The sequence below is a fragment of the Muscardinus avellanarius genome (assembly GCF_963383645.1).
Source record: "Muscardinus avellanarius genome assembly, chromosome: 6".
Taxonomy (NCBI): Eukaryota; Metazoa; Chordata; class Mammalia; order Rodentia; family Gliridae; genus Muscardinus; species Muscardinus avellanarius.
In genome coordinates, this window is record NC_137791.1 from 49,454,207 (window position 1) to 49,481,214 (window position 27,008).

The following is a 27,008-nucleotide window of genomic DNA, read 5'->3' on the forward strand; positions in this document are numbered from 1 at the left end:
AGGATGCCAGAGGTTTGGTTTCTCCTGGGACATCTCTCCTTGGCTTGCAGATGGTCACTTTCTTGCTATGTCCTCACATGATTTCTCTTCAAAGGTTTCTTTGCTGTCTCTTTCTATTCTTACAGAGACACAAACCCTTTTCATTTAGGGCCCTACCTTTATGACTTCATTTAATTTTAATCAGTTCTCTAAAGGCTCTGTCTCCATATACAGTCCTATTGACAGTGTGTGTCAACATGTGAATTTGTAAAGATTCAGTCCATAACAGTTCTCAATCCAGGAAACTTTTCTTTCTATCTTCTCTAGCAGTTCTTTACTTATTTTCTATTTATTAGATATTAGAGTAATTTAGGGCCTAGTATCAGGCCTCCCCTTTTTCTTTGAAAATTCTGGCGTAGCTCTTTTCTTAGATTCTAATGATTTTAAATTCTGTCTATAAGCCATTCATTTTCAAATACATAATTCAAGTCTACTATACTTTCTTAACTAGAAAAGTTATATAACAAATTCTCCAAATGGTAATATCATATCAAAGTAGAAGGTCATATTTCTTTTTTTGTTTGTTTGTTTTTATTTTGTTTTTTTGTTTTTTGGTGGTACTGGGATTCCTGGAAACCCTTCTACCTCTGGGCTACACTCCCAGACCAAATAATTTTATTTGGAAACAGGGTCTAAAGCCAGCAAGGCTGGCTTCGAACCAGCATGATCCTCCTGTCTCCTCCCAAGCACGAGGATTACAAGCGTGTGCCACCATATTCTGTATAGAAGGTTATTTTTCATAAAGCAACTGTGGGTGTCCAGTACTGAAAAATGCTCATCTAAAGCTTTGTTATTGTTTCATTTTGTATTTTATTGTGGAGGTAGCTCATCAGACACATAGGACATTTAGTAGAACTTAAAAAAATATCATAGAAGAGGGCTAAATTAGACCTATAATAGGCTATTTGAGATTAAGTATGTAACTTTAGGTAAAAGATCCCTAAAAGATCTAAAACCAGACCTTGAAAGAATCATCTAATTTGCTAATAAATTAAAATAGCTCACTAGGACAACGTACAATATTAAAAAGGAAAGAAAAATGCAAAATTCAACAATGTAAAATCTATAAGGTCCAGTGTCAAATTAAAAATAGATCACTAGTTATATTTTAAAAACAGGATAATATAACCCATAACTAGAGGCCAAAATCAGTATCAACACACTGAAATTTGAATAAAAAACAGAAATAGCAGCTATGTTAAAACAACTACTATAAATATACTAAATATGCTCGATTTCTTAAGAAAAATATGAACTAATAAAGAAAACTAGAAAATGAACCGAAAAGAAAGGAACCAAATGAAATCTATGGAAATGAATTACAAAATATCTAAATTGAAAATTTCACTGGGTAGATTTAACATAAGGTCGAACACTGTTAAAGAAGAGATCTGTTAACTTGAAGACAGAGGAATAGAATATACCCAAAATAAAGTACAGAGGTTAAAATGACTGAAAAAAGTAATAGCCTCAGGGACCTTTGGAATAATATCAAGCAATTTTTCATTGTATATTGTAGATTCTCTCCTAATGCTCTTGTTTCCTTTGTTAGGTAGAAGCTTTTTAATTTGATGCCATCCAACTTATTAATTTTTGTTATTATTTCCTGAGCTTTAGGAGTCCTATTGAGGAAGTCATTGCCTGAGCCTATATGTTGAAGTTATAAAAAATAAAGGTCTCCTTTATTTTTTAATAAATTCATAGATTCAATCTGTTCATGCTTTAATTTCATCTCTAATATAATAAATGAGATTGAATTATGGCCTTTTTCTAATGCCATCTTTATCTAGTTTAATACATTATAGTTATGCTATCATTGCCTCAATCCCATGCATATTGATACCATCTAGTATTTTAAAGCTAATAATATCAACTTTCTTTTCTCTCATTTTAGCTTACTTTCTTCCTTTTTTTTTATTCTTCCTTCCTTTTTTCTTTCCTTCTTGCCTTTCTAAATAAAGATAAATACAGACATCACCAAGATACATAAGTACCATTAATTTCTGTCTCTCTTGTAGCATTTTTGGATTTTATTATTCTTTTGAGTACTATCACCAAAATTATTGTCAATGTGGATCTTTGTGTGACAGTTTTTTTAAAAAAAACTTTTATGCTTACAAATATTTAAATGTAATAATACATTTTAAGTTATAATTAATTAATAAATGAATAGTGATTAAATATACAGGTAATTCATTTAAACATTCACATTTGAATGGCTGTCTGGCTGATCTTGGTGTTTGTGGTATTGGGGATTGAACCCAGAGGCATTCTACCTCCAACCTACACCTCAAGCCCTATTTTATTTCTTATTTGGAAACAAGGTCTCAGTAGGTTTCGGAAAGCCTTGCTAAAATGATCCTCTTGTCTCAGCCTCCCAAGTACTAGGATTATAGTCCTGTGCAACCACGCCCATCTTGTCTGGCTAAAATATTCTGTTTTCAAAGTTATTTTCCTTTAGCATCTGGCTAAAATATTCTGTTTTCAAAGTTATTTTCCTTTAGCATCTGGCTAAAATATTCTGTTTTCAAAGTTATTTTCCTTTAGCATTTAATAATTATTTCTGTTTTATTTCTTTATTTCTTTTTTTTTTTTTTTTTTTTTTGGTGGTACTGGAGATGGAACCCAGGGGCCTTCTACCTCCGGGCTACACTCCCAGACCTATATTATATCTTTTTTTATTTGGAAACAGGGTCTCTTAAGCCAGCGGAGGCTGGCTTTGAACCTGCATGATCTTCCTGTCTCAGCCTCCCAAGTGCGGGGAGTACAAGCGTACACCACCATGCCTGGCTTTATTTCTTATTTCTAACCTGTTGAAATTTTTAAGTTGTCTAATTCTTATTCTTTTGTAGGTAATATTTTTCTCTGGAAGCTTTTATAACTTTTTCCATCTTTAATACTCTTCAATATTACTGTAGATATGGGTTATTCCTTTTATTTCCTGTTTGACTCTTTCAGTCTAAGATCTTTTTCTTTAGGGAAATTTACTTCCATTATTCCTTCCAGTATACCATTTTTTTAAATTTCATATACTTATTCTTCTGGGGCTGTTATCGATATATTGACACATATCTAGTCTTCTCATTTCTCTTAACTTTTACATTTCCTATTTTTGTCATTTCCTGCTTTTTGGGGGGAGATAGGAGGATTTCCTTCAATCTATATTTCAACCCACTTCTACATTTATCAGCTGCATTCATTGTACCCCAAATATTGTGATTTTTATTTCAATAACATTTCTACCCTAAAAATTTAACAAACTACTTTTTTGTATTTTCTTATTCTTATTTTGATATTACCTTTACTTATCTTCATTAGTATATTTATTATACTTATTTTAAATTTCTGATTCATTTCTTCTAATATTTTAACATTCAATAAAATCTGCTCAATTTGCTGTATATATTTCAAAGCTAAGTTACTATGTCACAAAAGTCCATAATTTATTATATTTTTCTGGTGATTTTTTATTTTTTAAATTTTATTTTATTTTTTATATATTTTATTGGTTCACTATAGTCTCTCATCATAACGTAAATCATGTTGACAATGGCATATATTCACACAGTATTTGGTGCATCCCCAACTCCCCATTTCTCTCCCTCCAGATACTGAGTGTCCTTTGAACAGTGTTATATTCACATGTATACACGAAGTCCCATATAGCATCTCCATTAATGAATCTCAATCTTCTTCCTCCCCTACCCTTCCTCCCTGGCTTCGCTGATGTCTTTCATTATCTGGAGTCCCTCTGGTATCTCAAATACTCCCTAGCCGGAGCATATTAGAAAAAACATATGTCCCTTTTCTTTCTGTGCTTGGCTAATCTCCCTTAACATAATGTTCTCCAGGTCTTTCCATCTTCTTATGAATGACATGGTTTTATCATTCCATTGTGTGTGTTTTCCACAATTTTGTAATCCATTCAACACTCAACATATAGGCACAGGTAGTAACTTCCTCATCAAGACCTCCAACATGCAAGAAATTAAAACAAGCATTAACAAGTGAGATGGCATCAAACTAAAGTTTCTGCTCACCGTAGGAAATCATCAAGAACCTAAAGAGGAAGCCTACAGAATGGGAGATCTTTACCAGCGACCCCTCTGATAGAGGCTAATATCCAGAATTTACAAAAAGCTCAAAAGACTTTACACTAGCAAAATATTAACCCAATCAAGAATTGGACAACTGAATTGAATAGACACTTCACAAAAGAAGAGATAGAAATAGCCAATAGATACATGAAAAAATGTTTAACATCATTAGCAATCAGGGAGATTCAAATAAAAACAACACTGAGATTGCATTTAACCCTAATCAGAGTGGAAAGCATAAAGAAGTCAAGTAACAACAAATGTTGGCAAGGATTTGGGGAAATAGAAACTCTCCTCTTGTTGATGGGAGTGCAAACTAGTTTGGCTGCTCTGGAGATCAGTGAGGAGATTCTTTAGAAAACTGGAAATAGATCCAACATGATCCACCTATACCATTACTGGATATCTCTCCAAAGGGGTTGAAATCAGAGAACTACAGTAAAATATACATACCCATGTTCATAGCAGCACAATTCACAATAGCCAAACTATGAAACCAACCCAGGTGTCCATCAACAGATGAATGGATTCCTCATGTTTTTTTTGTGTGTGTGTGTGTGTGTATAGTACTGGAGGTGGAGCCCAGAGGCTTTTCTACCTCTGGGCTATACTCCCAGACCTATTTTATATGTTATTTGGAAACAAAGTCTCACTAAGTTGCTGAGGCTGGCTTTGAACCTGTTTGATCCTCCTGTCTCATCCTCCCAAGCGCTGAGATTACAAGCATGTGTCACCATGTCCAGCTATTTCCAGGTGAATTTTTAAAAAATCATTATAAAGGGAGGTTCAAAATGGCAACTGCGGGATGCAGCAAATATTGGTAGCTGAGACAAAAAAAAAGTTCAACTATCGAGAAGGCAGTGTCTAGACAAGCAAAATAAATACTGCTCACATACAGCTCACAAGCCAAAACAGAAACAGGAACCACAGTGGAAGGACTCCAATAACTCTGAACTGCGGGATCCACTGCAAAAAGCCTGAGCACAAGACTGACCTGTTGCAGATTGGCAGCCCGCACCATCACAGGCTGTGGACCCAAACCGCGAACCCCGGTGTGGCAGCCTCAAGAAATCCAGATGAATAATCCAAGAGCTTGAAAGTGGCCACAGACCTCCAACATCTTAAGTGGCGATCGGCGCCTGAGCCAAAATCACGTGTGCTCACCAAAGACAGCACCCACATCAGCACAGCCCTCCAGAGACCCGGGGGAGGAACCCTGTGTGCACAGAAAAGCCTCAGGATCCAGCAGCACAGCAAACCTTCCAGTGGCCCAGACCACACCCAGGTAATAGTGTGCACCCAGAGAAGGGATCCAGCGGGGTAGTCCAATTAGAACCTCCAATGACACAGGAAAAGTGTTCAAGGTGCGGTACCTGCACAAAGTCACAAGGGGGTGTGCCAAGTCTATATTAGACGCCCTCTGCACAAAGCTGTCAGCGGCAAGAGAAGAGATCACGAAGAGACAGGGTCAAAAGCTGACAATAGGGTACAGAGCAAATAAGAGACATTGGAATATACTCCAGAATCTACCAGTGTTCAGACATACAAATATTATATGGGCCCAGCCCCATATTTGTAAATGAGTAAGACCTTTTTTTGGTTTGCTTGTTGTTGTTGTTGTTGTTGTTGTTGTTGTTGTTTCTTTTTCCTTCTCTTTTATTTGGGTATTTTTTGCTGGTTTGGTTGTTTGTTTTGCTTTGTTGTCTCATAAGGTTGCTAGTTCTTCTTAGTTTATTTCATTTTTGTCCTTTTCTTTTTTCCTTTTCTCTTCTCTTTCTTATTCCTTTTTTTTGTCCTCAAAGTATAATTGTTAATTTTTGTATCTTGTTACTTTATTCATGTTTGTTGGCTCCTCCCCCCCATTCCTCTTACAAACTTCCTCATACTAGCCTATCTGCTCTCTTCTCTCAAAACTTTATTTTCCCTTACTGTATCTCTGTGTTTAATACTCAAGGTATTTCATATATCCATACTTAAATACTCTGCTAACTACAAGAGTCCTACTATCTAACATTATCTCATTCTCATCCAGATACTACCTTAGTATACTTAAATTCATACTCAACCTAATCATATCCTCTACCTTACCCAAATCCTGTACCCATCACCCCCAGCTCCTTCCCCAGTACCCAACCCTCACCATTGAAAAAAGCACTGCTTACCTGCTGACACCTCTAAATTCCTACTATTAAGATTGAATTAAACATAATACCTACCCATAAATGATGGGAATACATCAGAAAAACAGGCCTGAGAACCTTAATAATATGAGAACTAGGAATAGTGAAGAGACAACAGAAATCATGAATACTGACCTACAAGAAATGCAAGAAGAGGAGTTCCAAATCTTGATCTACAATATGATGAAAGGCTTTAAAACAAGTCTACAAAAAATAAAAGAGGAAATAGAAACACTAAGAAAGAATCAGAAAGAGGTCTGGAATGAAAGAGTCAATAAATGAAATGAAGATAGAAATAGAAAGAAATTCTGGAAGATTAGATGAAATGGAAAGTAGAATATCACTGTTAGAAGACAGTCCATTCAGAACCAAAAACACAGTCAACAGCATACAGAAGTAATTACAGCAACAAAACCTAAACACCAAACAACTATGGGACAATATAAAGCATCCTAATTTACAAATAAAAGGCATTAAAGAAGGGATAGAGGTACAAACCAAGAGCATTCATAATCTCTTCAGAGAAATAATTTCAGAGAATTTTCCAAACATTGAAAGAGTCTTGGATCTTCACATCCAGGAGACATATGAAACACCATTAAGACAAGATCAAAGAAGAACCTCCCCATGCCATATAATAATAAAAATGACCAACATAGAGGCCAAGGAAAGAATCTTAAAAGCAGTGAGAACAAAAGGATAGGTGACATATAGAGGCAAAACAATAAAAATCACCCCAGACTCTACAACCCAAGTCATGAATGCCAGGAGAGACTGGTATGATGAGATCCAGATCCTGGAAGAAAACAACCTTCAATCAAAATTACTATATCTAGCAAATCTATTATTCAAAATTGATGGAGAAACAGAAGTGTTTCAAGATAAGTAGAACCTCAAAAATTTATGAATTCAAAGCCAACACTAGAGAAAATACTTAAAGAAATAAACCAGAAAAAAGAAAAAAGAAGCAGACTTTTGCCGGGCGTGGTGGTGCACACTTGTAATCCCTGCGCTTGGGAGGCAGAGACAGGAGGATCATGCAAGTTCAAAGCCAGCCTTTCTGGCTTAAGAGACCCTGTTTCCAAATAAAAATATTTTAAAAAATAGGTCTGGGAGTGTAGCCCAGAGGTAGAAGGGTTTCCAGGAACCCCAGTACCACCAAAAAAGGGGGGGGGCAAACTTCAGAACCAGAGAAGAGATGAAGGTGATCAGCAGGGCATCTAAGTAAAGAAAAAATAACAGGATACCAAACAGAAGACAGAACACAAAATGACAGGAAACAAAAATCATATTTCAGTAATAACTGTGAACATCAAAGGACTTAACTGATGAGTTAAGTCAAAAGACATTGACTGGCAATGTGGATTAAAAAACATAATCCAAATATAGGCTGTTTGCAAGAAACTCACCTTACAGTCAAAGACATTCACAGACTGAAAATGAAAAGATATTTTTAAAAAATGCCATGCTGATGGAGACCAAAACCGGACAGGAGTAGCAATACTGATATCCAACAAAATAGACTTTAAGCTAAAACACATGAGAAGAGACAAACCAGGACACTTCCTTTTGTTAAAAGGAACAATCCACCAAGAAGATATAATAATAGCAAATGTTTGTGCCCCAATTGTGGGTGCAGCCACATTTGTAAAACAAACTCTTCAGGATATCAAATCTAAAACAGACCCAAATAAAATAATATTGGGAGGCTTCAACACACCTCTCACAACACTAGATTGATCTTCAAGGCAAAAGATAAGTAAAGACTTCAGAATAAAAACTATAAACCAAATGGACCCAATAGACATATACAGAATATTTCAACTAGAAACAACAGAATATGAATTCTTCTCAGTAGCCCATGGAAACTTCTCCAAAATAGATCACATCCTGGGCCACAAAGCAAGCACCAGCAAATTCAAAAGATGTAATATAATTCCCTGCATCTTTTTTCTTTTTTGTGTGTGGTACTGGGGATGGAACCCAGGGGCCTTCTACCTCTGGGCTACACTCCCAAATCTATTTTATATTTTATTTGGAAACAGGGTCTCTTAAGCCAGCCTCAGCTGGCTTTGAACCTGTGCAATCCTCCTGTCTCTACCTCCCAAGTGCGGGGATTACAAGTATGTGTCACCATACCCGGCTTTCAGCATCTTTTCTAAGCACATATAACCTACCTAAACTGAGCCAAGAGGACATATCAAACCTAAATCAACCAACAGCAAGCAAAGAAATAGAAACAGCAATAAAAATTCTGCCATCAAAGAAAACCCCAGGCCCATCACCCGGTGTGGTGACACACGCTTGTAATCCTTGTGCTTGGGAGGCTGAGACAGGAGGATTGCACAGGTTTGAAGCCAGCCTCAGCTACTTAGTGAGGTTCTTAGCAACTTAGTGAGACCCTATTTCCAAATAAAATGTAAAATAGTTCTGGGAGTATACCCTGGAGGTAGAAAGCCTCTGGGTTCCACCCCCAATACCACAAAAAAAAAAGTAAAGAAAAGAAAAAAAGAAAACGCCAGGCCCAGATGGATTTCCAGCCAAATTCTACAAAACCTTCAGTGAAGAACTTCCAGTATTTCACAAGTTGTTTTGGGAAATTGAAAGAGATAAAAGTCTCCCAAATTCTTTCTCTGAGGAATTAATCCTCATATCACATTAATCCCCAAACCAAATAAAGATACCCCAAAAGAGGAAAATTACAGACCAATATCCTTGATGAACATAGATGCAAAAATTTTAAACAAAATACTACCTATACGCATTCAAAACCATATCAAGATAATTGTACACCATGACCAAGTTGGTTTCATCCCAGAAAAGCAAGGCTGTCTCAACATACACAAATCAATACATGTTGTTCTCCACATAAATAAAACTGAGAACAAAAGCCACATGGTCATATCAATAGATGCTGGGAAAGCATTTGACAAAATCCAACACCCATTTGTGTTAAAACACTGCCGAAAATTGGAATAAAAGGAAGTATTTCAACATCATTAAGGCAATATACAATAAACCCAAAGCCAACATTATACTGAATGGGGGAAAACTGCAAGAATTTCCTCTAAAATTAGGAACAACACAAGGATGCCCACTATCACCACTCCTTTTCAATATAGTCCTCAAGACTCTTGCCACAGCAATAAGACAAGAGAAGGAAATCAAAGGAATTCCAATAGGAAGAGAAGAATTAAAACTATCCTTATTTGCAGATGACATGATCTTTTATCTAGAAGACCCAATGAACACAACCAAAAGACTACTGGAGCTTATTAACCAATTCAGCAAAGTAGCAGGATACAAAATTAAATCTAAAGAAATTAGTTGCTTTTCTTTATGGCAACAATGAATCCACAATGAAAGAAATAAAGCAGTTCCATTCACTATAACCTCAAAAACCAATAAAACACCTAGGAATAAACCTAAGCAAAAATGTAAAAGACCTCTACAATGGAAACCCATTTCATTGTAGAGGTCTTTTACATTCATTCCATTGGAGGATGGAAAGATCTTTCTTGCTCATGGATAGGCAGAATAAATATCAGCAAAATGGCCATTCTTCCAAAAGTGATCTATAGAATCAATGCAATTTTTATTAAAATATTAATGACATTCTTCATAGACCTAGAAAAATCAGTCATGAATTTTATATGGAGAAAGAAAAGACCCAGCATAGCTAAAGCAATCCTCAGCAATAAAAACCAGGCAGGAGGCATCACAATTCTGGACTTCAAAGTATACAATAGAGCAATAGTTGTAAAAACAGCATGGTTATTGGCACAACAACAGGCAGACTGACCAGTGAAATAGAAGATACAGAAACAAATCCACACACCTATAGTCAATTGATCTTTGACAAAGGGGCTAAATTTGTACGCTGGGAAAAGCCTTTTCAACAAATGGTGCTGGGAAAACTGGCTATCCATTTGTAGAAAGATGGAACTAAATCCTTACCTCTCATCATGCACAGTAATCAACTTGAGATGGATCAAAGACTTAGAAATTAGACCAGAGCTGGGCATGGTGGCGCACGCTTGTAATCCCCGCACTTGGGAGGCTGAGACAGGAGGATCGTGCAGGTTCGAAGCCAGCCTCAGCTGGCTTAAGAGACCCTGTCTCCAAATAAAATATAAAATAGGTCTGGGAGTATAGCCCAGAGGTAAAGGGCCCCTGGGTTCCATCCCCAGTACCACCAAAAAAAAAAAGAAAAAAAAAAAAAAGACCAGAGACTGTGAAGTTATTAGAGAAAGGCATAGGTTCAACACTCCAACATATAGGCACCAACAGTAACTTTCTCAACAAGACCTCCAAAGCTCAGAGAATTAAAGTGAGAATTAACAAATGGGATGGCATCAAACTAAAAAGTTTCTTCTCATCAAAGGAAACCATCAAGAATCTAAAGAGAATGCCTACAGAATGGGAGAAGATTTTTACCAGCCACCACTCAGAGGACTAATATCCAGAACATACAAAGTGCTCAAAGGACTCTACACTAGCAAAACAAACAATCCAATCAGGAAATGGGCAACTGAACTGAATAGACACTTCACAAAAGAAGAGACACAAATGGCCAATAGATACATGAAAAGATGTTGAACATCATTAGCCATCACAAAGATGCAAATCAAAACTAAGCTGAGATTCCATGTAACCCCAACCAGAGGGGGAAGCATTAAGAAGCCAAATAACAACAGATGCCGGTGAGGATGTGGGGAAAAAGGAACTCTTTTACACTGTTGGTAGGAGTGCAAACTAGTTCAGCCACTATGGAGATCAGTGTAGAGATTCCTTAGAAAACTGGGAATGGACCCACCATATGACTTGGCTTTACCACTCCTGGGTATCTTTCCAAAGGGGTTGAAATCAGAGAACTGCAGTAACATGCATACGCATGTTCATAGCAGCACAATTTGTAATAGCCAAAATATGCGTATTAGTGTGATGTTGGCTTCATAGAATGTATTCGGGAGATTCCCAGTTTTTTCTATTTCACAAAATAGTTCGATGAGTATTGGGGTTAGCTCTTCTATAAAGGTTTTCTAGAATTCACTTGGGACCATCTGGTCCTGAGCTTTTCTTTGATGGTGAGCTCTTTATTGCTGTTTCAGTCTATCTGATTGTTATTGGTTGGTTTAAGTGTTCTCTATCTTCTTGACTCAGTTTAGGAAGGTTGTATTTATTTAGGAAGTTGTTGATTTCCTTCAGATTTTCCATTTTGTTCGAGTATAGTTTTTCAAAGGAGTTTCTGTTAATCCTCTGGATTTCTACATTGTCAGTAGTAATGTCTCCATTTTCATCCCTTATCTTCAAAATTTGGGTTGATTCTCTCTTTTTTTTTAGTTAGGTTGGCTAGTGGTTTATCTATCTTTTTAATTTTTTCAAGAAACCAGGTTTTGGTTTTGTTGATTTTTTGTATTTTTTTTATTCTCTATTTTGTTAATTTCAGCTCTCATTTTAATAATTTCCTGTCTTCTACTGGCTTTAGGGTTCAACTGTTCCTGCTTTTCAAGGGCTTTGAGGTGTGCCATTAGGTTATTTATTTGAAGATTTTCTGTTTTTCTTATGTGAGCACTCAGTGCTATAAATTTTCCTCTTCATACTGCCTTCAAAGTGTCCCAGAGGTTTTGATATGTTGTATCTTTGTTTTCATTTGTTTCTAGAAATTTCTTGATTTCACCTCTTAAATCTTCTATGACCCATTCTTCATTCAGAAGTGTGGTGTTCAGTCTCCACATGTTTATGTTGTTTCTCTTGGTCTTCCTATAGTTGATTTCTAGTTTCATTCCATTATGGTCTGAAATGACACAGGGAAGTATGTAACATTTTTAAAATTTGCTAGTGCTCAATTTGTGTCCCAGGATGTGATCTATTTTGGAGAAAGTTCCATGAGCAGCTGAGAAAAATGTAAACTCTGCTGTAGTTGGATGAAATATTCTATATGTGTCCAACAGGTCCATTTGATTAATGGTGTTCTTTAGTTCTGAGGCCTCTTTACTGACCTTTTGTCTGGAAGATCGGTCTAATGTTGTGAGAGGTGTGTTGAAGTCTCTCAGTATTATTGTATTGAAATTTATGTGTGACTTCATGTCATAAAGAGTTTGATTTATGAAAGTAACTGCACCTACGTTTGGGGCATAGATGTTGATTATTGTTATTTCCTCTTGCTGGATTATTCCTTTTACCAGTAAAATATGACCTCTTTGTCTCTTCTAATAAGTTTGGGTTTGAAATCTAACTTGTCTGATATCATAGCTGCTACTCCTGCTTGCCTTCGAGTTCTGTTAGCATGGTTTACCTTGCTCCAGTCCTTTACCTTGAGTTTGTTCCTATCTTTACTTGTAAGGTGTGTTTCTTGTAAGCAGCAGATGGATGAATTCTGGTTTTTAATCCATTTTGCCACTTGATATCTTTTTATTGGAGAATTGAGGCTATTTACATTCAGTGTGATTATTGAGAGATAATTTTTAATTCCTAACATGGTAAGATTTTATTACTGTTTGAGATACTCTTTATTCTTCTTTGCTTAGTTGTGTGCTGGATGGAAAATCTTGTTTCTCTGGTTCTGGCATGTATTACCTATTTCCTCTTTGCAGTCAATCTCCTTGAGTATTTTCTCTAGTGCTGGTTTTGAAGACATAAATTCCTTCAGTGTCTGTTTCTCATAGAAGCTTCTTATTTCCCCATCTAATTTGATAAATAGTTTTTCTGGGTAGGAAATTTTTGGCTGGAAGTTGTTTTCTTTCAGAATTGGGAATATGTTACTCCAAGCCCTTCTGGCTCTCATGACTTGGTTTGGGAAGTCTGGAGTGATTCTAATTGGTTTGCCTCTGAATGTCACTTGGCCTTTTGTTTTTGTTGCCTTTAAGATTCTCTGCTTGGCTTCCACATTGGTCATTTCAACAATTATGTGGCATTGGGATCCTCTTCTCCGATCCTGTCTAAAGGGAGTTCTATAAGTTTCTTGGACCTGTGTATCGACCTCTTGCTCGATGTTTGGAAAATTTTCTGCTATTACTTCCTCAAAGAGATTGTTGATCCCTTTGGTTTCACCTTCTTTTCCCTCCTCTATTCCAATTATTCTTAGGTTAGCTCTCTTAAAATGGACCCATATTTCTTTAATGTCAGATTCCTGCTGTCGGATATTTTTTTCTACATTAGAAACTATGCGTTCATTTTTGGATTGATCATCTTCTAAGAACAAGATTCTATTCTCCATGTGGTCTAATCAGTTGTTTGTACTTTGAATTGAGGACTTTACTTCATTAATTGCATCCTTTATCTCTTTTTGGCTCTCTCTGAATTCTTTTTGAAACACCTCTATTATTTCTACAGTTATTTTCCTGATTTGATCTTCTAGAGATCTCTGAATTTCTGTTTTATCGGGTTCTGATGTTGTGGTGTTGTCGGCATTCATTGCTTCATTGTTATTCCTCTTTCCCATGATTTCAGAGGTTTGTGCCTTCTCTGTGTTCTTCCCTGGGTCACTACAACTTCACTTAGGGTGATCTGGATCTCAAGTTTGTGGTAATCTCACCAACCACTACTCCTTTACTGGGTTGTATCACAAAGTCTCAGGCCCAGGGAGATAATCGAGGCTGCTTGAGACAATGGGGTTGCCAGGCTGGGTGTTCTCTCACAGGGAGCAGTGACTAGGTGTGATATCTCTGCCACCACCACTCCCCCACTGGGTTGGACTGCAAAATCTCAGACCCAGAGAGACTATCAAAGCTGGGCAAGTCCCTGGGGGTGCAGTACTGGTATTTTCCTCTAGGGGCCGCAATTTGACTCACAGTTGTTGAGAGTGCTGATCTGTAGCTGTTGCGGACTCGGTAAACTCGCTGCTGCCGCTACTGGCAATATGGCACTGCTGCCAACCCCTCCGCCTCCTCCCCGGCCATGAGGCTGGTGTATTTCTTCTCTGGTTTTGAGTTCCGCTCTGAGTCCCTGTAGGGAATTCTGAGCCCAACCCCTGGGAGCTTTAGACGCTCCTTGCACCAAAGAAAAAAACTGCTGAATTACACCTGGTTGCTCCACAGCTGCTCACCTCAGCTCCCTGTCCACCCCTCCTGTCTGGAGCCTGGTGGGTTGTTGAGTGTGATGATATGGAGCCATCCGGTGAACTGCTGCCGGGAATATGGTGCTGCTGCTGCATACTCAGCTGTGAGGCCGGCGTATCTCCTCTCTGGTTTTGAGCTCCGTTCTGAGTCCCCTTCCTCTCTGGAGCCTGGTGCTATGAGGGAAGATGGTGCCGGCGGGGCTCTGCTGAGGCAAAGCAGGCTGGTGGTGTCTGGTTGTTCTTCTAGCCCTCTTTTTCTCTGTCCCTTGTATTTACAGTTTTTATTTCTCTGCTGATGGTGTTTTCTGGCTATGAAAAGTGCTGATTTTGTGGTAATAGAGAATGATTGTTAGCGGGACTCGTAAAGGCTGCTTTTCTCTGTCGCCATCTTCCTGGAAGTCCTGTGTTTTATATAAATTAAATCATGCAGCATACATTCTTTTCTGTTGTTTCTTTCACTCAGCATTATATTTGAGATTAATCCAAATTTGTGTTCACAAATGTATTTGATTCTTTATGAATGTGCTATAGTTTCTTTATCTATTCTTTTGTCCACAGGAATATGGATTGTTATTTTTAATGCCCTTAATGAACATTCTAGTGCACAGATAATGGCACAAGTGTGTACACAGTTTTATACAGAAAAATACAGAAGTAGAATGTTGGTTCATATGTTAAACACAGGTTTAAATGTATTGATTTTGCCAAGTTATTTGGCAAAATTCCTAAATTATGCTTCTATCAGTAGTAGATGACCATTTCTGTTATTCAACATTTCCACCAACACTTGAAATCATCAGTTTTTTTTAATTTGAGCCATTATAATGGGTATGTTGAGTATCTCACTGGGATTTGTACTTGTGTGTTCCTCAATTTTCATGAAGCTGAAGAATGCCAGCTCTAATTTCTCTCCTATATTTTTGACAATGTTCTTATGGCTTTTTCTGTTGATGTGTAGAAGTAATTAACATTCTGGATACTGTTTTTTCTTTAAAATACTTCAAATACTGTCTTCAATTCCACCTTTTCTTTTTCGTTCTTTTAATAACAGCAATTATTAATTTTAATGTAGAACAATTTACCAATATTTTTCTTGGTATACCTTTTGTGTTTATTTAAGAACTCTTTCTTATCCCAAACTGATATTCTTCTGTATCATCTTCTAGAACCAATACATTGGTATTTGCCTATAATCCCAACTACTTGGGAGGTTTGAGAAGGGAGATGTATAACTTTTGAATCCAGCCTTGGAAACTTCAACCCTGTCTTAAAATTTAAAAAGGGTTGGGGTGTGGATTATTGGTAGAGGTATTGTAGCATGTGTGAGACCCTGGATTCAATCCCTGGTACTGTTAAAAATTATACTTTTACTGTTTTGCCTCTCATATTTAAATCTATAAACTTAAATTGTGTTTGATTTGAGGCACAGCAGCCAATCATTTTTCTTTTGTTTATTTCCCTCTCCTTTTTTCTTTTGATATCCAATTCACCCAACACCATTGATTAAAAGAGTATTCTTCCCACACCTACTTTTTGTTTGTTGGTTTGGTTTGGTTTTGGTGCTAGTGATTGATTCCAGGGATATTCTACCTCCAAAAGACTCCCAAGCCTTTTTCATTTCTTGCTTTTGAAAGAGGGTCTTGCTAGGTTGCTGATAGTCTCAGCTAAACGAGGAGGATTCAAAGTCAGTGTAAACAACTTAGAGCTGAGCGTGGTGGCGCACGCTTGTAATCCCCAAGCTTGGGAGGCGGAGACAGGAGGATCACACAGGTTCGAAGCCAGCTGCACTGGCTTAAAAGACCCTGTTTCCCAATAAAAAAGTATAAAATAGGTCTGGAAGCAAAGCATGGAGGCAGAAGGGATTCCAGGAACCCCAGTACCACCATAAATAAATAAATACATAAATACATAAATAAATAAACAAACAAACAACTTAGACCCTGTCTAAAAAATGGCTGAGAGTATAGCCCAGAGGTAGAATGCTGCTGGGTTCTATCCTCACCACAAAAAGAGTATCTTCACTATTAGTAGCCCTTTATATTTTCACATAGTCACCAAAAACAGTATTTTGATTGAAATTATATTGAGTCTATACATAACTGTGCAATGATTAATACATTTATTGTTTCGAATCAGTCAATCTATGCTTATGATCTACCTGCCTATTTCTTAAAATTTTGTTTTATTTTTTCCTGTTTCACAAATATTACACTTACAATTATTAAATTTATTTCTAAGTATTTGAAATTTTGATGTTACTATAAGTAGTAATTTAAACTGGGTATAATGGCACATGCTTATAATACCAGTACTTGAGAGGTTGAGACAGGAGGATTGTGGGTTCAAGGCCAGACTCAGCTACTTAATGAGGTCCTCCACAGCTTAGTGAGACCCTGTTTCTAAATAAAAAAAAATTTTTACTTTATTTTTTGGCACATTGTATTGATAAATCATAATGGGGTAAAAAAAAAAAAAACTTGTTTTAGACATACATGCACACATCACCCAGTTAGCCCCTACCCAATCCTCACCCTATTCTCTCCCCATCCCTCCTTCCCATGCTTGGCTTAGTGATTGACTTTGATATATTTAAGTACATCATGTGCTTTAGAGAGTTTCCTTCTCTCCCCTCCCATCCCCTCAGTTAGGTCGTCTTATTTGCTCCTCTATAGGATTTCCTTTTTCATCTAGAGTTCCTCCTATGACCCATTTCTCCTTAGCTTTTGCATATTAGGGAAAGCATCTAATTTCTTATTTTTTGTGACTGATTAATCTCACCTAGCATAATGTCCTCCAGTTCCATTCATTTCCCTGTAAATGATGTAATTGTGGTTTTTTTATGGCTGAGTAAAATTCCATTGTGTACATATCCCACAGTTTTGTAATCCATTCATCTGTTGATGGACATCTTGGCTGTTTTGATAGTTTGGCAATGGTGAATTGTGCAGCTATGAACATAGATATGCATGGATTAGTTTGGTAGTTTGGTTTGCTTTCTTCTGGGTAGATACCCAGAAGTTGTATTGCTGGATCAAATGGTAAATTTGTTTCCATTCTTCTGAAGATTCTCCATACTGTTTTCCAAAGTGGTTGAATGGTGTATGGGCATAGCTCAGAAGTATAAAGCCCCTGGGTTCAATCCCCAAGGACCATAAAAAATAGTAATTTAAGTTTCTAGTTTTTTTAATTTGTTGCTGGCATTTAGAAATATGATTTTTTCATGTTGCTTTTGTTTTAAAAAAACCTTACTATACACCAGGCGTGGTGGTGCACACTTATAATCACCCGCTTGGGAAACGGAGACAAGAGGATCACGCAGGTCCAAAGCCAGCCTCGCTCTCTTAAGAGACCCTGTTTCCAAATAAAAATATAAAATAGGTCTGGGAGTGGAGCCCAGAGGTAGAAGGGTTTCCAGAACCCCAGTACCATCCCCCCAGAAAAAAAAAAGTTGTTTGGGATATTCTACGTGTACAGCCATGCCATGTATGGATATGACAGCTTTATTTGGAGCACTGGTCAGGACCACCAATGTAATGTTGATTAGAAGCATAGTGATAGCTTGCATCTTTGATAACAGGCTTGGTGATCACAATCTTTGGTGATGGTCTTCATTCTATTGTTATTGTCAGGGTTTTTTTTTTTTTGGGGGGGGGTTGTTTTTCATTTTGTTTTGTCTGTTTTGCAGTACCTGGGATTGAACCCAGGGGCATTTTACCTCCAAGCTACACCCACCCTATTTTTAACTATTTTGAAACAGGGTCTCAATAAGTTGCAGTCCTTACTAAGTAGCTAAGGCTGTCCTAACCAGTGATCCTCCTGTCTCAGCCTCCCAAATACTGGGATTACAAACATGCGCCACCACATCCAGCTTGTTATTGTCAGTTTTTTGTACTGCCCTTTATGAATGAAGCTCCCCCTCTATTCCTGTTTGTTAAAAGTTTTTATGAAGTGTAGCTTTGTTAAATAATTGTTTTGCAGCAGAGCATGGTGGTGCATGCTTGTAATCCCAGCATTCAGGAGGCTAAAACTAGAGGATTGCAGTTCGCAGGCAGCCTCAGCTACTTAGTGAGGCCCTTCACAACTCAGTGAGACCCTGTTTTAAAAGTAATAAGACTAGCCAGGCGTGGTGGCGCATGCTTGTAATTCCCACACTTGGGAGGCTGAAACAGGAGGATCGCACTGGTTCAAAGTCAGCCTCTCTGACTTAAGAGACCCTGTTTCCAAATAAAAATATAAAAAATAGGTGTCTGGGAGTGTAACCCGAAGGTAGAAGGGTTTCTGGGAACCCCAGTACCACCAAAATATAAATTAATTAAGGAGGAGGAGGAGGAGGAGGAGGAGGAGGAGAGAAAGACAATGATGACAGCAGCGGCAACTAGCTGGGCATGGTGGTACACACTTGTAATCCCAGCACTTGGGAGGCTGGGGGGCTGAGACAGGAGACTGCACAGGTTTGAAGGCAGCCTCAGCTACTTAGTGAGGCTCTCAGCAACTTAGTGAGACCCTGTTTCCAAATAAAGTATAAAATAGGTCTGGAATATAGCCAAGGGGTAGAAAAGCCTCTAGGTTCCACCTGCAGTACCACCAAAAAATAAAAAGATTAAAAAATAGGGCTGGGGGTATAGCTCAGAGGTAGAGTACCCCTGGGTTCCATGCTTAGTACCACAAAAAAAAATAATTGTTTTGCTTTAAATAAGATGATGATACATATTTTCATTTTTATTCTATTATAGTGAATTTCATTGATTGATTTTTCTAATGTAAGCCAAACTTTTATTCATGAAGTAAAGCAAACTTAGTAATCATCCTTATAATTTATAAATTTCCTGTATAATAATAACAATAAAAGCCGAGTGTGGTGGTGCACGTTTGTAATCCCAGCATTCAGGAGGCTGAAACAGGAGGATCTGGGTTTGCAGACAGCCTCAGCTACTTAGTAAGGCCCTTTGAAACTCAGTGAGACCCTGTTTCAAAATAAAGAATCAAAATAGGGCTGGAGGTGAAGCTCTGAGGTAGAATGCTCCTGGGTTCCATCCTCAGTAACCCCCCACACACACATAAAAAAAAAATGATGATGATGATGATGATGAGCTGGGTATGTTGCTAGTTGCTAGGAGCACTGATGGAAAAGTGGGCAGAACACATTGGGCCCCTGAGGTGCACTGAGAACAGAGGTAAGGACCTATGTACTATGTCCTGCAGATTACTAGAGCACCAGGGAAAGTACAGCTCCACAGAGAAACACAAAGGGGAGCTCCATTTAGAAAAGGGCAACCATTTCAGCTAATACACACTACCAGAGAAGAAGCAACCCCAGAAAGATCTGATTCCCAGAAGTTCTAAATGGACTGACTGATAAAACTTTTTCTCTGCAGTAAGACAATCCATAAAGACTAAGAAGGGTAGTTGTTTTTCAAAATGCCCAAATTTCAAAAAATACAAGATATGAGAAGAAAAAAAATTCATGGTCAAGAGCCAGGCATGGTGGCACACGTTTGTAATCCCAGTGCTTGGGAGGCTGAGACAGGAGGATCGCATAGGTTCAAAGCCAGACTCAGCTACTTAGTGAGGCTCTCAGCAACTTAGTGAGACCCTGTTTCCAAATAAAATATTAAAAAAAAAGGTCTGGGAGAATAGCCCGGAAGTAGAAAGCCTCTGAGTTCCACCCCCAGTACTACCAAAAAAAATTCATGGTCAAATCAATAAATGTCCAAAAAGCAACCCATAACAAATAGAAATGTATGAACATTATGAGTGTCCTCAATAGGCTAAAAGAATATACACAGAAAGCTAAAAAAAAAAAAAACAGAGATGGGTGCATGAGCAAAATAATGTCAACAAAGAGATACAAACCATAAACAATCACCATACAGAAACTTTGGAGCTGAAGAATACAATAACTGAGTTAAAAAAAAAAAACTCACCAAAGTGAAACCACAGCTGACTGAATCAAGCAAAAGAATCTGTGAATTTGTAGACAGATCATTTGAAATTACCAAGTCAGAGGAGTAAAAATAAATAAATAAATAAATAAATAAGATGGAGCCTGAGGGACTTATGGAATACCATTACAGCATTAGAAAGCTGTAATAATGAAAGCCCTGTGGTGCTGCCATAAAGATGCACACACAGGTCAATAGACTAGAATGCAGAGCCCAGACATGAACCATCACATATACAATCAAGCGATCATTGACAGAAGCGCCAATGGAGAATGGGCAATATCTTCTGCAAATAATGATGAGAAAACTGGAAATTCATGTGCAAAACAATGAAATTAAGGAAAAGCTTCATAATGATGATTCAATTTGGCAATGTTTTCTTGGATTTGACACCAATATTACAGGCAATAAAAGCATTTGTATACAAATGGGACTAAATCAAACCTTAAAATAGCTGCATAGCAAAGGAAATGGTGAAAAAAACAACACTCAAAATGGGAAAATAGTTGGGTGTGGTGGCACATGCTTGTAATTCCAGAACTTGGGAGGCTGAGACAGTAGGATCGCAAGTTTGAAGCCAGCCTCAGAAGTTTAGTGAGGCTCTCAGCAACTTAGTGAGACAAGACCCTGTTTCCAAATAAAATATAAAGTAGGTCTGGAGGTATAGCTTGGAGGTTCCAACCCCAGTACCAAAAAAAAGAAAAAGAAATGGGAAAATAATCATTGTAGGACATGTATCTGATAGGGGGTTAATTCTACAATATATGAAAATTCTGTACAACAGTAACAAAACATCCCAAATGCCAACAAATATATGAAAAGAAGAATTGCCATACGATTAGCTGGGCTTGGTGGTACCGCCTGTAAGCCTAGTGCTTGGGAGGTTGAGACAAGAGAATCAGATGTTCAAGACCAGCCTCAGCAACTTAACAAGACTCTCAGCTACCTAGGGAGATTCTATTTCAAAATGAAACATAAAAAAGGCTAGGGGTATAGCTCAGAGGTAAATTGTCCCTGGGTTCAATCTCTAGTACCAATAAATAAATAAATAAATTAGCCTGTCACAAAAGGTCAGATACTATACGATTCCACTTACATGAGCTAGCTGGAGTAGTCGGAAGCTCACTGGAGTAGCTGGTGACAGAAAGAAGACTGGCAGTTCCCATGGCTGGGGGTAAGGGAGAAAAAAGTTTGACAGATACAGAATTTCAGTTTTGCAAAATGAAAAAAGTCTTAGAGATCTAGTGTACAAAAATGTGAATATAGTTAATCCTATTGACCTATGTACTTAAAATAGTTTAAAAAGCTGGGTGTGGTGGTGCATGCTTGCAATCCCCGCACTTGGGAGACTGAGACAGAAGGATCACACAGGTTTGAAGTCAGCCTCAGCTGGCTTAAGAGACCCTGTTTCCAAATAAAATATAAAATGGGTCTGGGAGTGTAGCCCAGAGGTAGAAAGTCGCTGGGTTCCATTCCCAGTACCACCAGAAAAAAAAAAGTTAAAAAGTAAATGTTATATATTTTATGTCACACATTAAAAAGAAAAACCAGCACTCAGTTCACACTTCATACTAAAAAGAGAACATTTCAGCAAGGGAGGGGGCTGGCATCCTCAAGGTCTGAATCTAAATCATGTGCAGTGGTCCCTGCTTTTCCGCCTTTCCTCCTGACTGACCCCTATGCTCATGTGGGAGTGGACTTACTGACTTGCTTCTGATGAACAGAATGCAGCAGAAGTGAGGGGATGTCACTTCCAAAATCAGGAAGCTCTTTAAGAAGTTGAGGTAGCTCCATGGAAAAGGAAGGCCCAAGGGCAAGGGACTGAAACTGCCAACAGCTCTGTGTGTAAGTAAACCCAGGAGCAAATATTCAACCCACCTACCTGGAGCTCTGGAGCCAGAGGCACTACAGCTCGGCCATACCTGGATGTACAGCCCAGAAAGGTCATGAGATAAGAAGTGTGTGTTGTTTTAAGCTGCTACATTTGAGAATGATGTGTTAAGAAAAAGAAGATAAATACTATATGAGGTAATTCCAGTGTGCAGCAGGTTCAGGAACCACTGAACTAAAGAAACATGGTTTCTGAGGCATGTGTCCTTTCCTGAGTTCACAGGGAAATCTAGAGCATAAACTGCATCATAGAAGCTGTGCAGCCAGAGGCAAAAGGATGGGCCCAGGAACCCTCATAGTGGCAGGAGGGCGAACCCTGCCTCACACCCACAGGGAGGCTCCTGTCAGCAGGGCAGAGTCCTCAGAAGCCTCAGGTGTGCCCTGCTGTACTTCAGCCATTACCAAGTGAAATGGAGGAGATGAGGGGCATTCTGAATGAGACACGCCATCAGGGCTTCTAAGCAGGAGCTACCCATTTCTCAGCAGTGTCGCCCAACAGTCCAGGAACTGCCTTCCTTACCTTTGTACTCAGTCGCTCACACTCGATACTTCTTTGGAGCAGACAGTTCTGCTTAATGAATTACTCGAGGGTAGGATAAGTGTGGAAGGTAAGTTTTTCTGGCCAAAGATCTTTCCTGCGCCCAGCATCTGCCTATTCCCAGCTTGGAGCCCTCTTAGAAAGTGTACTGTTATTTTTGGAACAATTTTTACTTACAATTTTGGAACAATTTTGGCTCATGGTTTCCTTTTAAAATCCTAAACTGTCTCTTATCTTACTGGAAGATACTCAGTTTCTCATCCATTGAAGTTTCCCCTTTTGTTTTCTGTTTGGATTATAGATTTTCCTATTACTTCTTCATTTCAAAGGATTTAGGGATTGTGGCAGAGGCTATCATTTGTGCTTGTTCCAGCATCTTGAACCACATTTCTCTAAAACTCTAGCCAGCACTAAAGAATGAATGGAAGGCTTTATCGCCGTTAAATGGTCTTCACTCAAAAGCAGAATTTTTGCATTTTAGATCATTAAAAAGGTTAATATGTTTGTTGTAAAGTTTTAGTAAGACATATGTGGTTCAGGATGTTTCTAAGCTGGTCTTCACAGTGTCTCTTTCAGTTTTGTGCTAGGTGCGGTCTCTCCGGCCGTGGTGGTCCCCTCCATGTTGCACTTGCAAGAATCTGGGTATGGTGTTGATAAAGGCATTCCGACCTTACTAATAGCTGCGAGCAGTCTGGATGACATCCTAGCCATCACTGGATTCAACACCTTCATGAGCATTGTTTTCTCCTCAGGTAAACAAGCAAATATAACAATCGCCATATCAGTCCTGAGCACAAATGTTGATCTTTAATCAAGGTTTCTGGCTTTACTTCGTCATTTATTAACAAGACATCTCAACATCTTTTTTATTCTTTGTAGAAAACTTGTCATAGCCAGGTATGGTGGCACATGTTTGTAATCCCAGCATTTGGGAGGCTGAGACAAGAGGATTGTGGTTCACAGCCAGCCTCAGCTACTTAGTGAGGCTCTTTGCAAATAAATAAATAAATTATATATATAATAGGGCTGGGGGTATAGCTCAGAAGTAGAATGTGTCTGGGTTCAATCCCCAGTACCACAAAAAGAAAATGAATAAATAAATATAAAAGTTATGTACAATTATAAGATCCTTAAAACATATTGCAATATATGTTCTAACAAGACACATAGCTTGATACATTCTCCTCAGCCTCTTCAAAAATAGGTATTAGAGCCAGGTATGGTCACATGTACCTTTAGATTCAGCTACTTGGGAGACTGAGGCAGGAGGCTTATTGGAGCCCAATAGTTTAAGGCCAGCCTGTGTAACATTGCAAAACACAATCTTAAAAAACCTATGTAATCAATTTTCCATTTTTGCTAATTTAGTAGGAGAAAGAATATTTTTTTTAAATGAAGCACTTTGAATCCAGGCATGGTGGCACATGCCGTTAATCACAGTACTTGGGAGGCTGAAACAGGAGGATAATAGGTTCAAGGCCCACTGCAACAACTTAGACCCTCAGCAATTTAGCAAGACCTTGTTTCAAAATAAAAATAAAAAGAGCTTGAGGGTGTATCTTGGCAGTAGAATCTCTGGTTCAATCTCCAGTACTCCCTCCCAAAAAAGTAAAAATTAAATAAATGAAGTATTTGAGTACTACTGGGGTTAAACATAGGTTCATGTTGCTTGGTTATTGGCATTTTAGAGTGTTTTCTAAAAATGTTTTTCTTGAAGATTTTTGCCTATTTCTCATAGATGTGTTCATCTTTTGTTCTTCTTGATATGTCAAAATTCTACTTAAAACTAGCACAGTGGCTGCTACTTATGAGGCTGAGGCAGGAAGATTGCATAAATAAAAAAATAAAATAAATAAAAAATAAAAAATGGCTGGAAATGTAACTCAGTGGTAGAGCACCCCTGGATTCAATCTTTAATACAACCAAAAAAATTCTGCATAAAATTAAGAATAATACCCTTTGTTTTATATACTATAATTTTATTCTTTGTAATTTGCCTTTTAATTTATCTTCATTCTAAAGTTTTATCACTGGCCGGGCGTGGTGGCGCACGCTTGTAATCCCTGCGCTTGGGAGGCTGAGACAGAAGGATCTCACAGGTTCAAAGCCAGCCTCAGCTACTTAGTGAGGCTCTCAGCAACTTAGTGAGACCCTGTTTCCAAATAAAAAATATTTTTAAAAAAATACGTTTGGGAGTATAGCCCAGAGGTAGAAAGCCCACCTCCAGTACCACCAAAAATAAATAAAAAGATAAAGTTTTATCACTGATTCTGGCAGTTTTTCCATACTGGGAATTGAACTCAGGGGCATTCTACCTCTGAGGTACATTTCCAGCCTGTTTTATTTTTTGTTTTGAAACAGATTATCACTAAATTGCTGAGGGCCTTAAAAAGTTGCTGAGGCTGACCTTGAATCTGCAGTCTTTCTCTCTCACCTCCCAAGTATGCCTGGTTCCGCCAATGTTTTTGTTTTTGTTTTTTTGGTTTGTGTGTGTGTGGTGGGGGGGGTACTTTGAGTAGAACCCAGGGGCTTTTCTACCTCCAGGCTACAGTCCCAGACCTATTTTATATTTTATTTGGAAACAGGGTCTCACTAAGTTGCTGAGAGCCTCACTAAGCAGCTGAGGCTGGCTTCGAACCTGTGGGATCCTCTTGTCTCAGCTTCTCAAGCGTTGGGATTACAAGCGTGCTCCACCACGCCCGGCTTCTGCTAATGTTTCTTCATAACTAATTTTCATTTTTCTCTTCCATTATGCCAGCTACTATACCAAATACTGAGGATAAACACTGAGCAGTATTCCTTCTCCTGCACACTTCTGGGACTTGCTCTCAGCTCCAAACATGTTTCTACTCGGTTACAAATAAAGAAGTTAAGCTGGGCGTGGTGGCCATGCTTGTAATCCCCGCACTTGGGGAACGGAGACTGGAGCATTGCACAGGTTCAAAGCCAGCTTTGCCGACTTAAGAGACCCTGTTTCCAAATAAAAATATAAAAAATAAGTGTCTGGGAGTGTAGCCCAGAGGTAGAAGGGCTTCCAGGAACCCCAGTACCACAAAAATAAATAAATAAATAAATAAATAAATAAATAAATAAATAAAATAAAGAAGCTAAAGAAAGGTTAAATAACTTGCTCAAGGTCACAGATTTAACAAGTAAGGGAGCCATGATATAAACCTGGCAGTTTAACCACAAAGCCACACATTGAATTAGTATTTTATACTCTTATGTACTGCCTCCCAACAGAGCAGATCGATAAGACCAAGTGGCCTGTGCTCTCAAGGAGCATTTATTACACAATTGCAAATGATGAATGATGTATAGTAAAGGGTGGTAGGGACCATATTACAGGACACTGAACTTGATTTGTAGAGAACCAAAGACATGAAAAGCAAAGCAGGTACATGGCTCAAAATTCTATTCCACCTCATGACTCTATGAAGTGTCACTTAAAATTTTAAGAATGTTTAAGGTTTTATTTTCTGTATTAGCTCTTCAGTACTCCCAGATTTGGGGATATAACAGATTTTGAGATCTATCTTTATTTTTAGCCAATATTTGACAGTATTTCAACTTTCTTGTTGAATATTACTCTCAACATGAGTAAATGTCACACTGAAAATCCTTCAAAATACTGGTTTTTTTAATCTTTCATAATTTTCAGTTGTGATAAAGACACATCAACTGTATCCTTTTGGCCATTTGTAAGAATACAACTCAGTAGTGTTAGCTGTATTCACGTTTTTTAACAGATCTCTACGACTTTGATCTCATAAAACTGAAACTTAATATCCATCAAACAACTTCCTTCTCCCTTACCCCCAGCCCTGAGAACCACCAGTCTACTTTCTGTCACCATGATTCCAACTACTTCAGCTAGCTCATGTAAGTGGACTCATACAGTATCTGACCTTTTGTGATGGGCTTATTTAAATCAGTTTGATGTCCTAAGGTCCACCCATTGTAGCACATGACAGGGTTTCTTCTTTCTTGTGGCTGAATGATATTCCACTACCTGTCTGTGCTATATTTTCTTTACCCATTCATCTGTCAATGGATATTTGACTGTTGTGAAAATGCTGCTATGAACCTGAGTGTGCAAATAGCTCTTCAATATCCAATTTACTTTCTTTTGGATGCATACCCAGAAATGTAATTGCTGGATCATATGGTAATTCTACTAGTTTTGAGGAGTCTCCATACTGTTTTCTGTAGTGGCCACACCATTTTACATTCCCACCAGCTGTACAGAGGGTTCCAATTTCT

General features: G+C 38.1%; 1 protein-coding gene across 1 annotated transcript in view; it reads left to right on the top strand.

Annotated features, from left to right (window-relative positions):
* Positions 1-27,008, top strand: part of SLC9B1 (solute carrier family 9 member B1) — a gene marked incomplete at both ends in the record, with an annotated part of 66,464 nt that overhangs the window by 18,061 nt on the left and 21,395 nt on the right. Inside the window, one exon of the mRNA XM_080697179.1 lies at positions 23,322-23,497. Within this exon, the coding sequence (XP_080553305.1) occupies positions 23,322-23,497 (176 nt within the window). The remainder of the gene's footprint in view (positions 1-23,321; positions 23,498-27,008) is intronic.